The sequence below is a fragment of the Nothobranchius furzeri genome, chromosome 12 (assembly GCF_043380555.1).
Source record: "Nothobranchius furzeri strain GRZ-AD chromosome 12, NfurGRZ-RIMD1, whole genome shotgun sequence".
NCBI classification, from domain to species: Eukaryota; Metazoa; Chordata; class Actinopteri; order Cyprinodontiformes; family Nothobranchiidae; genus Nothobranchius; species Nothobranchius furzeri.
This window is the reverse complement of record NC_091752.1, coordinates 55,504,217-55,517,012: the sequence shown is the minus strand read 5'-3', so window position 1 is coordinate 55,517,012 and position 12,796 is coordinate 55,504,217. Positions and strand designations below refer to the sequence as shown.

General features: G+C 41.7%; 1 protein-coding gene across 3 annotated transcripts in view; it reads left to right on the top strand.

Annotated features, from left to right (window-relative positions):
* The window catches only part of LOC107376557 (target of myb1 like 2 membrane trafficking protein), a 21,475-nt gene extending 8,679 nt beyond the window's left edge, over positions 1-12,796 (top strand). The window contains exons 11-16 of one of the 3 annotated variants that reach the window (XM_015945705.3): positions 1,608-1,719; positions 1,912-1,987; positions 2,626-2,700; positions 9,234-9,293; positions 9,636-9,672; positions 9,763-12,796. In XM_015945705.3, coding sequence (XP_015801191.3) covers positions 1,608-1,719; positions 1,912-1,987; positions 2,626-2,700; positions 9,234-9,293; positions 9,636-9,672; positions 9,763-9,908 — 506 coding nt within the window. In that variant the 3' untranslated portion in view covers positions 9,909-12,796. The remainder of the gene's footprint in view (positions 1-1,607; positions 1,720-1,911; positions 1,988-2,625; positions 2,701-9,233; positions 9,294-9,635; positions 9,673-9,762) is intronic. The other 2 variants (XM_070542720.1, XM_070542721.1) reach the window with 2 other exon arrangements.

Genomic DNA, 12,796 nt, shown 5'->3' with positions numbered 1-12,796 from the left:
ATATTAGCTATAACACCCTCTATGGTTCCAGAATGCTATCAAGTCTGACTACTGGAAGGAAATGGGCTGACTCTGGAATGGGCGGGGCTGACTCTGGTGCAGCCCCGCCTTTGTGGTTCTGCAGCGAGCACCACTTGGGCGGCCATTGATGCCCACCTCCACTCAAACACTACCTATAGAGCGCCCAAGGAGCAACAGTTGACCACTGCCCTCGGGGCAGAGGGCCCCTACAGAGGAAACAAGGGATTAAAATGAGTAAAAATATAAGAATAAAAGATAAATGATAAAAAAATAAATGATAAAAAAATCATATGGACAATAAAATAAAAAATATAATTAAATAATGAAACAATGCTAACATAAAATCATGTAAAACGAGTAATAAAACCATAATAAATAATTAGATAAAAGCTAACCTAAATAGGCGGGTCTTGAGCCTGGTCTTAAAAACATGAACGTTCTCTGCATCTCTGAGGTCCTCCGGCAGCTCATTTCTGAGGCGAAGGCCGTAAAACTGGAAGGATGCCTCGCAGTGAGTGTGTGTCCTGACTTTAGGGATGACCAGGAGACGCCTGCCAGAGGAGTGCAGAGGCTGTGAGGGTTCATATGGCAAAAGCAATTCTAAGAGATAAGAAGGCCCAAGACCGTTAAGACACTTAAAAACCATTAAAAGAACCTTAAAATGGATCCTGAAACATGCGGGGAGCCAATGCAATGACTCTAAAACTAGTGTCATGTGCTCCCGCCTCCTGGTCTTCATCAGGACACGTGCTGCAGAATTTTGTAGACGTTATAAACCTGAGATGCTCTTTTTGGGAAGACCAGCAGGACATTACAGTAGTCTTTGGTGTGTTCTTGCTGTGTTGAGTTTCAAATTCCATCTTTCAGTTCTTTGTAAAACACAGAAAAGGTTTTATTTACCTGCAACGTTTCGTTTGCGGCTGCAAACTGCTGCCCGCGGATAAACGAAGGAATTGCCGCCGCCATCGGCGTCAGCCTGATGGTGTCTGCAGCCGCAAACGAAACGTTGCAGGTAAATAAAACCTTTTCTGTGTTTTAAAAAGAACTGAAAGATGGAATTACAGTAGTCTATTCTACTGGTGATAAAAGCATGCATCAGCGTCTTCGTACTGGCCCGAGAGAGCATGTGGTGGACTCTGGCGATGCTCTTTAGATGATAAAAACCTATTTTTGTGATGTTTTTAATGTGCGGGATAAAAGTCCGCTCAGAGTCAAAAGTCACACCCAGGTTCTTCACGTGTTCAGAGGGATTAAAAGACAAAGATTGTAATTTCGATGAAAGTGTCTCTCTCTGGGCCTCAGGACCGATGACCAAAACCTCCGTTTAGTCCTCGTTAATTGAGCTGGAGAAAGTTTTCCGCCATCCAGGATTTGGAGTCTTAAGATTTAATCTAAATGCGACTGAAACCCCATTCCCCTTCTCTCTGTTGCTCTTTTCAGGTTTTAGTTCAACAGGAGCTTTCGTTGTAGTGTACAGGATCACCTGTTGGTCTCTGTTGTCTTTATCTAGTCACTTATTTTTACACCTTGTCCTTATATAATTCCTTTCTTTGCTTTTCTCCTGAATGGATGCTGCCTGGCCTCAGAGGTAAGTTCAGACAGGGTGAGCGGCACTCTGTCCTCCCTGTCGACCCAGAAGGACGACTTCGACATGTTCGCTCAGACCAGGAGCAGCTCACTGGCTGAACAGCGGAAAAGGTAGGCCGCTTTCTTTTCACTTCTTACTGCAGCCATTTAATTCACTCTTTAAACTGAAACCCCACTTTAGACTCTTTTAAACCAGTTTTGAATCGTAGTTTTGCATTTGAACTATTGTCTCTCTCCCCCTGTCCTGTAGGTTATAAAAGTTAGCGCTAGCTCCTCAGTGTGGTTTTATGTTTTTGTGTGCAGTGTAAAATATGAAGACCCCCACGCTCTGGGCGGCCTAGCCTCTGCGTTGGATGTCAGACAGCAGAATGCCAGTGGGGTGAGTGCACTGAAACCTGCAACCTGGTTCAGATTTACTTCAGGGACAAGTCTCTCTAACCCCCGTCATCCACGCAGCTAATGCGTTTGTAACCTGCAGGCATGGCCGCGAATTTAAAGTTTCAATTAGAAAGAAAGGTTAATTTTGCAGCTTGTGCAGCGTGTCAGTGCTACTTTAGCTCTGTCTGAGTTTGGGTGGAAAAGCAAATATTCACAATCAGTTTTCACACAAAACCCAGACTCGGAGGTCGCAGAGGTCACAGGTCGTTCAGTTTATTCTCTGAGCAAACGTTGCAATATGTGTGGAGGTTATCGGTTAGTACACAAATAGTTCTGAAATCTGGAACACACACACACATGCACACACTGACTGGTTCAAAAAATGGACCTAAGATTAATTTAAATTTGAGTTTTTTGCTTTTATTTTGACAGAATCAACGTCTCATTTTCTTTTCCACATTTTCACTTTTTAATGGAATGACTTCTTTTTTGCCATATTCTCTCTTTTATTTATTCTCTATTAATGATGACCGTCTTGCACATTTGACTCCTCCTCTGTCTCCTCTCTCTGGACTGTGTGCTCTGCTGTGGTGGGGCCTTTCTTCTCTTGTGTAAGGTCTTATTCTGTTGTTGATTCAGCTGAGGGTAGAGGGGGATGATAACCCAGCAGATCAGGAGCTGCCCATAGACAGCTGGCTTATTACCCAAGGAATGGTGAGGACTCTACCCACAGTGTGTCCTCCTGCCTCACCCCACCCACCTCCATTGTCAAACTCCCCATGAGCTGTGCATGTTTGTTTTTGATGGCTTCATCTCACCGCTCTGTTCTTAAATCCTCAAACACGGTTTCTACCCTGTGAACATTCACCTTCGTGCTTTAGTACAAGTGCTCTCTGGTGTTGGGCAAAAGAAAGACACTCATAAGTTTCCTTTAATTGACCTGCCTGCTTTATGGAAGTAGAATAAATATTAAAGCAAATAATTCAGTGTTTTATCCAAAGTTTATCCACTGAACATGAAGGGAATAGTGATGCACCGATTGCTGAGAAGGGGACCTGAATCAGTCAATTTTCACTTGAGCTGAGAAGCTCGTCAAAATAAAACTTACAACGCTTTGAACAAACCCGAGCAAGAGATTACAAAAATATTTTGTGAATGTTTACAGTTGGATCTAAAATCTGTCAAGAATCTAAATAGACAGCTCTGAGTTTACAAAAATCTCAAATCAGAATCCGCCTCGAACACAGCAATCGGTGCGTCTTTCATTCATCGTCGTGTTTTTCGTTAGTGATGCAGATGATCACTGTTATATAAGTGTTCGGTCTTGTTGCCCGCCACTATTCTACTCCTCTAGAAGATGAACTAAACACCAGACTTGGTTCTAACCCTCACATTAACACCAGCTTCCCTTTCATAGATGCAACAAGTCACATAAAACTTCCATCAGCTCCGTTAAAAACATAAAATCACAGGGAATTGTGATGGAGTAGCAAAATGCTCCTCAGCTCATTAAAAGATCAGTCATTTGGAAATCGTACATTTTGCTGGAAATGTTCCAAAGCAGCACAAATGTTGAAAGTGTAATCGTTAAACAGCAGTATGTGGAAAACATGGTCGTGATCTTCACAACTACAGGCTTCGGTTGCGAAAACCATCCAAGCCAAGCTGGGCAGACCTTCATGGAGTCCAGTCACTTGTTAAAAACTTTTGGAGCGTCATAAAAGAAAATCGCTAACAAAGAAAACCTTTTCTGGGCTCTTTGTTCTGCTTCCAGCACAAAACAGAATGAGCTGATTGTTGTTGTTTTTTTGCATGATGGTGGGCTTTTACCTGTCGTCTTCCAGTCTGTGGATCACATAATACACCAGTTATTAATGACACACCCACAGTCTAACTGTAGCACTAACAAGGAAATAATTCCATTTAATAATTGTAACCGTGAAAGTGAAAATTCTGATTGTTTCTATGTCGATTTGACATGTTTTTTTAAGAGACAGACTTATTATTGTGCTTTGTAAGATGTTCTGCTTTATCATTAAGCTGCATGATTTATTTCCTCCCTGGTGAACGGCTCCTGCCCAGCCTGTCCTTTGATTTTCTGTCCTTCATGCACAAACTCTGACCTCACGAGGAAACTAGTGCTTTTGTTGGCTAACATTTGCTTCTCCATGTAATAGTTTCTACAAATATAGCAAACCTCACACCCTGGGATTGTTGTGTGCTAACACACACACTGAACCAAAAAGGCCATCGTCATCATCATACAGCGAACTTCGCACTCCATTTGGTGTGTTTGTCGTGCCTCTTGACAGTCCCTGTGCTCTTAACGTTTCCAATCAGTCTCTTGATAATGTTTAAGCAATTTATGGATTAAAGGGAGTTTTGGCTTGCTTTTAGAATAGTGTCTCCTCGGCCTTCATTAGTTTCTACAGAAGCGGTTCATCACTAAATCAAACAAATCAGTAGGCTTGGGCGGTATTACACTTACGGCCAGTGTTAAAAAATAGCAACGGTGTCAGTTCCAATACCTTCTTGAAAAAAACAAACAAACAGTGCACGTAGGAGATGAGCATTCAAAAATAAATAAATAAATAAAAAAGATAGTTGAAAGTCATTTATGTATAAAACGAATGCATGGTTGAATATTCAGTTTTACTTAAATAGTTTAAAATGTTTTGTCCAACTTTTAGAGATGTTCCATAAAGCTTATGAATGTGATGTCATCACGTGACGGCGCGGAGACGCGCCGAAAGAAAAATGGCAGCTCGCGCACCAGCTGACTTGGTGTCTAAAAAGAAGACGGCTTCCGCAGTTTGGGAGTATTTCGGGTTCGAAGCGAACGCAAAAGGAGAGCCGGTAAAGACTGATGAGGTAATTTGTGAGGTAACAGCGAAAGATGCAGGCCCGTCGGCACAGGAAGGAGCCGGAGCTGAAATAATCCTGCCCTGTTATTAAAGTGACTATGTGTAGTTTTTACCATTAATCTCTGGAAATATTCATTGAAATGTTGTGGTAAATGAATTCAAAGATGCCCGGTTGTTGAAAAATATTGGCGGTTTCATAACATAACCATAAAAATCGGGTCTGCAATACATGGGAGCGGACGACGCCATATTGGATACCATGTTTTCTTCTATAGAAGCCCGTGAGGACGGAATACATTACTAATTTGTAACAAATGGTTACAAAACTTTCACCATGAATAAACGTTGTTGTTTTACACATTTACTCTTCACTCGTTGCCAGTGATGAAAGGAAATCTGGTGTTCTTGTTATTTTGCTGGAGGTTGCACTCCCAGGGATTTTTGACCCTAATTGCCATCTGTTAGTAAGGTCTTAGATGAACGCAAAAATAATACTTGCTTGCAATGATTTAGTTATGTACTGCCCCCTATCGCCAGGGAAAATACACACGGTCACTTTAAAAGAGACGACAACGCACTTTTCTGGTGGAAAAATGCTGCCAGCCTTCCCCAGATGTTGCGACTAGCCCCAAGGTGCCCATGTGTTTGTGCCACAAGCTCATCGAAGCGTGTGTTTATCAGTCGGTCCACAATTTCCTATCCTGAATCCAGTTAAGGTAAACATACTGTTTTTTCAGGTGAAATATCTTTTTATAAGCTGCATTTTTTAAAAAGTTGTTAATGTTTTGATGTTATTGTTTCAGTAAAAGTGTTTGTTATTCCATTTCTGAATGGTGAAGGTCCAAACCAGCAGTTTGGTAATTCCACTTGAGGCTTTCGTCATCATTTTTAAATTAGTCCCGGTAATACCGTACACTTTGATAAGATGTGGAGGAAGTTGGACTGTAAAACTCGGATACCGCCCAAGTCTACAAATTAGCTGTGTTCACGATCAAAAACATGCAGGAAACGTGGAAGCAGACTCCAGCGCCAGGCGTGTCAGCACTTAACCAAGTCCAACAGGGACCGGACTAGCACTCAAAAGTTGCAAGTGCGGTATTCTGGCCGCAGAAGGCAATGGTGGGGTCTGAATGACATGTCATTACCTTGTGAAGGGTCATTTTAGCACATACTGGCTCAAGAAAATGATTTAAAAATATGAAAAAGTTGCATAGTATGGCTTTAACTACTGATGTGGAATGATTACATTCGCTCCCTCTCTGGTAAAGGACATCTCCTCCAAGATACCATCAGTGACCATAAGCTAGACTTTCTTTGTCTGAACGAAACATGGCAACAACCCAGCGATTTCTCACAACTCAATGACTGTACTCCTCCCGGATTTGTTTACCTCTCCAAACCCCGTGGGTCGGGCCGCGGCGGTGGTCTCGCGATACTGTATCGCGAGACTTGGAAGGTCCTTCCCGTAAACCTTCCGCCTCTCACCACTCTGGAATGCCTCGCCTGTCAACTCTCCGGCCCGACCCCCACAATAATTGTCACTGTTTATCGTCCCCCCAAGTTCAGCCCTGAGTTTTTAAATGAACTCTCTGCTCTTTTATCCCATCTGTCCGCCCTTTCCCCAAATGTAATTTTACTTGGTGATTTTAATATTCATATGGACAATATGGCCCTCCCCCTCAGCAAAGACTTCTCCTCATCTTTGGACAGCCTCAGTTTTCATCAATATGCCAATTTTCCCACTCACATTAAAGGTCACACCCTGGATTTAATCTGCTGCTCCGGCCTGACCCCCTCCAACTGTACAGCTGACCCGCTCCCTTTCACGGACCACTTCCTCATCTCCTTTTCTGTTCCCCTCCGTCTCTCCATCATCAAGTCACCACGTATCATTTCTTTTCGTAATATTAAGGACATTGATCTAGCCTCCCTGTCCTCCAGTTTTGCCACCTTGACCCCTAATTTGTCCTCTACTCCCGATGATCTTGTCATTCAGTACAATAACGGTCTGGTTTCTATCCTTAATTCATTTGCTCCCATCAAATCCCGCTCTGTATATTTTACTCGGTCTGCTCCATGGTTCACCCCTGCCCTTCGCTCCTTGAAAGCTACCAACCGGAGGCTTGAAAGACTCTACAAGAAAACCGGTCTCACCATCCATAAAGACTTATATTCTGCTCAGATTTCTCTCTACAAGGACTCCATCTCCCATGCCAAATCTCAGTATTACTCCGGTCTCATCTCGTCCAACTCCAGCAACACTAAAACATTATTTTCCATCATGAACAGCATTTTTCAGCCTCCCGACTCCTTACCCATCCATCTTTACTCTTCAGAAACCTGTAACTCTCTCCTTCAGTTTTTTAATGAGAAGGTCAATAGAATCCATCTCTCTTTACCTCATTCCTCCCCTCCCTCTCCTGATTTATTTGAACCCACCATTCCGTTCTCCTCCTTTGAACTTCCCCATCCCTCAGAAATATTAGATTACATCACCAAATCCAAACCTTCCACCTGTCAACTGGACCCTATTCCAACTGTTTTAGTTAAATCCTGCCTTTCTTCTCTGCTCCCTTTTATAACAGCCATTATTCATTCCTCACTATCCTCTGGTACGGTCCCATCCCTATTCAAATCCGCTTCAGTCAGCCCTATTCTAAAAAAACCTGGTTTAGATCCCAATGATTTCAATAACCTCCGTCCCATTTCCCATCTTCCCTTCATTTCCAAAGTCCTTGAGAAAACAGTTGCATCTCAGCTCCATTCACATCTCACCCGCAATAACCTTTATGAACAGTTTCAGTCTGGCTTCTGTCCCCACCACAGCACAGAAACAGCTCTCATCAAGATCACTAACGACCTACTCATTGCTGCTGATTCTGGTTTAATCTCTATTCTTATTCTCCTCGATCTGAGTGCGGCCTTTGACACCATTTCTCATCCCATCCTCCTTAATAGACTCTATTCCTTAGGCATCACTCACACCCCCCTCCGCTGGTTTCAATCTTACCTTACTGGCCGCACTCAGTTCATCCAGTTAAAATCCTTTACCTCAGAACCCTCCCCAGTCAAGTCAGGTGTGCCCCAGGGCTCTGTCCTGGGGCCCCTCCTCTTCATAGTATATCTCCTCCCTATCGGCAAAATCTTCCGCAAATTCAATATCCAGTTTCACTGCTTTGCAGATGACACCCAGCTCTACATTTCCAGTAAGCCCAACTCAACTCTCCCACCATCCTCCCTTACACTCTGCCTCTCTGAAATCAAATCATGGTTTACCTCTAATTTCCTCAAACTCAACGGCAATAAAACTGAACTTCTTCTAGTTGGCACTAACTCCACCCTCTCAACATCTGACAGCTTTTCTTTAACTATTGACAGTGCCACAGTCTCCCCCTCACCTCATGTCAAGAGTCTGGGTGTCATTCTCGACAGCTCCCTTTCTTTTCAGGCTCACATTAATAACTTAATTCGGTCAGCATACTTCCATCTACGTTCCATAAACCGTCTTCGTCCCTCACTGACCCCTCACACTGCCGCCATTCTCGTCCACAGCCTCGTCACCTCCCGTCTCGACTATTGCAATTCACTTCTTTATGGTCTCCCCAACAAAGTCCTTCATAAACTGCAACTGGTCCAGAATTCAGCAGCCCGTATTATCACCAGAACCCCTTCCTTTCACCACATCACGCCGGTTCTCCAGCAGCTCCACTGGCTCCCAGTTAAATTCAGGTCCATCTTCAAAATTCTCCTCCATACCTTCAAAGCAATCCACAACCTCTCTCCTCCATATATCTCAGACCTTATAAGTATTCACACCCCGTCCCGTTCACTCAGATCTTCTTCTTCCATCCATCTTGCGGTTCCTTCTGCCCGTCTCGCTACCATGGGGAGCAGAGCTTTCAGCCGCTCTGCTCCTCGACTCTGGAACTCACTTCCCCCAGACATCAGGAACATCGACAGTTTTACCCTTTTCCAATCAAAACTCAAAACACATATGTTTAAATCTGCCTACAACCTCTGATTTTATTGAAATGTTTCTCTCTGTTTTTTCTTCTTTGGGTTTTATTATTGTTTTATTGTATTTTATTACGTGTTTTGTGTAAAGTGACCTTGGGTGTCCTGAAAGGCGCTTTGAAATAAAATGTATTATTATTATTTATTATTATTATTATTAGTGTCGTTAGTCGTCAGCTGTTGAGCCACACGAAGACCGAGTTGAGAGAGGCCGAGTTAGTTGCCGTTATTATTTTTTATCATCTTTGTCCATGAGCTTCCTCCATGAGGTGATTCTTATTCTTGTTATTTATGTGTGTGTGTTGCCTCTTTTTGGGGGGGTTGTGTGTGTTTATGTGGCTTTGGTTTGTCCGTGGCTTCGCTCTGTAGATTCCCGTATCGCAGTCCTCTGTCATGGATGACATAGAGGAGTGGCTCTGTGCTGATGTGGTGAGCAATTATACCTTTATTTCTGTTAATTTACCCTTCTTTCTCTCTTTTCTCTTCCTTTTGTTTGGCTTTCTTTAACAGCACATCTCATCCATTCGTTTCACATGACTCCACATATTTTATATTTTCCTTTTACATTTTCTCTGTAACTTTATTAATTCCACCAGTAACTGATGCTGCCGATAACCACACGTCTGACGTTTACATGCTAACTCAGTGCTAACAATAATTGTGAAAATGTGAGGCTCAACAAGGTTTGTGAGCCACTTTGTGTGACTCATCAGAGGAATCAAATATTTTTGTCCATTTAAGAAAATCTTCCTTTTTCTTTCTTTTGGATAGAAGGGAGAGGCCTCTGAGGAGGGCGTGACCAGTGAAGGTACTTGGATCATAGTTAATGCAACAAACGCATGCTACCAACGCCTCCAGTCTTTATTGAAATGCCAAGCAAATGAATTGTTTCTTTCAGAGTTTGATAAGTTCCTGGAGGAGCGAGCTAAGGCCGTGGACACTCTCCCGTCTCCTCCCGGAGCTAACCCTCCTCACCCTGCTCGTGCTCCTGGCGGCTCCCATAAGAAGGCCGAACGGACGGAGGATGCCCTCTTTGCCTTGTAGAGACCGTCCACAGAGGACACCTGGACATCTTCGGGTCTCGTAAACAACCCCCTTCCTCAAAAGCCCTTCTTAATCCTTTTTCATCGCCGACAGGAAGTGGCGTAGCAAGCGATCACCATCTCCTTGTTCTTTTCTTGCCGATGTGGCACAAACCCACAGAGGTCAAAGATGTTCACTGCACTCTCGGTCGCGTTGCATTTTACTCTGAGTGGATGTATTAATCTGGATGTGGGATGTATAACTCGCAGCTCATTTGTAACACAAATGAAGATGACGTAAGTCGCGGTTTAAGAATGTGGTATATTACTGCAAAATGAAACTGCAGGTCCATGCATTAGATATGTATGGAAGCACATCGTTCGATTGTGTTATTTTTACTACATTCATCTTAACTGCTTATTTATGCCTTTCCTGTTCTAATCTGTACTATGTACTAGCGCTGAGGCCATGGCTGATACATAACTTATTACCCAGTTTGCCAAAATCACTATAAAGAGTTTTATTTTGTTAACCAGTGCTGTTCTTTTGAGGAAATAAGCATCAACAGTGATCCTCTAATCAAAGGGAAGCATAAAACCGCAACAACAAACTCCGTATTGTGCTAAGACATCTTTTTTCAACCACAGAAGAAGTGACATGCCTGTAGAATATTCCATAAAGCAACAAAAATGACCTGAGAGCAGGACGCTCTCTAACAACTACAAGCACTTTTAGCCATTCCAAAAAATACTAAGGCTTTAATGACCAGGTAGTATTTTATGTTAACTGTCGTATTTGTTTTTTCTGGGCATTTTGAAGGAATGCCAGATCTGTATTTTTTTTCCTTTGTTTACAAGTTTGCTATTTTTGAAAGGGAAGAGAAACCTTCATAAGGAAGAATTCACTTTGTACAGAAATGTTCTTTCTGAGTAACAGCATTACTTGTTTGAGATGAACTTGGGTTGATTGTCAAGCTTATAATTGCAATTATTTTCAAGAATATCCGATTTATCAGCAAAAAATAGGACTTTAACAATTAATATGATTTCAAATATAATTAAAACCGCATAAGATAATGGGTCAGATTTTTTTTAAGTTGGGCTGTTTTAAAACATTATTAGCGATTTATGTCTTACCTGTTGTAAATCGAGTTTTGAACAACCTGGATTTGGAAAACCAAAGATGAGTTCGGATCAGACGAGCTAACGGCTAGTTGCAAAATGGATTACAGCAATCCTTAAGGACTCCAATCGTAAGACGTTCACAACTTTGATACAAATGCTAAAACTTAGCTAACTACAGTGCTACAGCTAGCTAGCTCAGTCGCTAATTTTTCACCCCCAAATAACAGTGTAATGTAAAATCAATTCCAATGGTTCCTAAAGCTTTTAGATTTATGATCCACAAAATTACAATGAAAAGGTTTGCAAGTTTGCACGCATTGGTATAGTAAAAACATAAACAGATCCCATTCATATTTGAATTTTTGTTTTTATTTTTCACATGCATAATAGTGAAAATAATAAATTAGGAATTGATTTTTTTTTACAGAAAATTTCAAGGAATTAAGTTTTGTGGCCCACAGTTGGATTCCAACTCCAAATTTGGTCTCAAATTATTCTGACTAGCCATTTGCCTATCAGTTCAATCAGAAGTAATCTCCATTTCTCCAAACCGGGGCTGATCAAAGACAACAGATACAATATTAAATGTTCACACACTTCAAAAGATCAAACTATCCCTCTAAAGGACTAAACATACACATTATAGTGATCCACGGTTATAGAGTGGTTTAGTAGATCCACTCCCACTTTCCTTTAAAAAGCAGCTGAAAACTCACTTGTTTAAAGTGGCTTTTGTATGACCTTCTTCACCCTCTCTCTTTATTCTGCTCTCCCCACCTATTCCACCTTCCTCAGGATCCACTGATTTCCCTCTTTCCTATTCACTCTCTCATTCTTAACATTTTTTTAATCACAATTGTCTATTTTTTTGCTCATTAAAATATATTTTTAAACATTTTCTAAATTCTTTTTTTTATATTTTTACATTTTTTGTTTTTGTGAAGCGCCTCGTGATTTTTATCTTGAGAGGCGCTATAGAAATTATATTTTCCTCCTCCTCTTCTTCTCTTCTGCATTATACCTCTAACTTAACCCTCCCACTGTCCTCAGAGGTGACCCCACCAGGAAAGTTGACCATTGAGCAGGGTTGATGGTTTATTCCTTGAGGTCCACGTGGAAGGGGTGAGGAGTGAGCACCACCTCACAATTTGTCTTTAGTGTCCACCAAATCACACGTAGAACCCAAAAACATTTCTGTTCATTTTAATAGTGGATCCGACCTAAATGTCCATAAGCATTTATGAAACCTGAATTGAAAATGTGGACCAGTTGTCAGTATGGACCTTCCATTAGAGGGAAATATAGATGCAAAATGTCATCAAATGAATGTGTGTTTATGTAATCGTAATAAATATGTATTTTAGTTCAGGAAATGTGTTATTATTGAGCTTTACCTTAACGCTAACGTTATATACGGTTACATAATGTTTAATATGGTTGTTAATATGCCCGTTTTATGATTTTAAAGCTCTTATAAGTCATAAAGCACAACTACAGATACTAAATTGAGATAATTTAACATCTGGCTGTATTTCCTGTCTCTCCTACGAGTCTGTGACCGTGTTGTTTTGCTATTACTTAACAAAGGTTTTGGTTTTCTGAAAGTACTGAATGGCAGGGTGTTCAGACAAGGTTTGGACATGGAAAACTTGAAGCCAGATTCCTGTTCTTGGAAAATGTCATGTCTGTCTGCTGCCTGCCATCACTGATGTATGGTCAGATCTGTGTTTGACCTCATGCACGTGTGTAAAGGCCCAATAAAACACTAGCATTGTGTGACCTCTA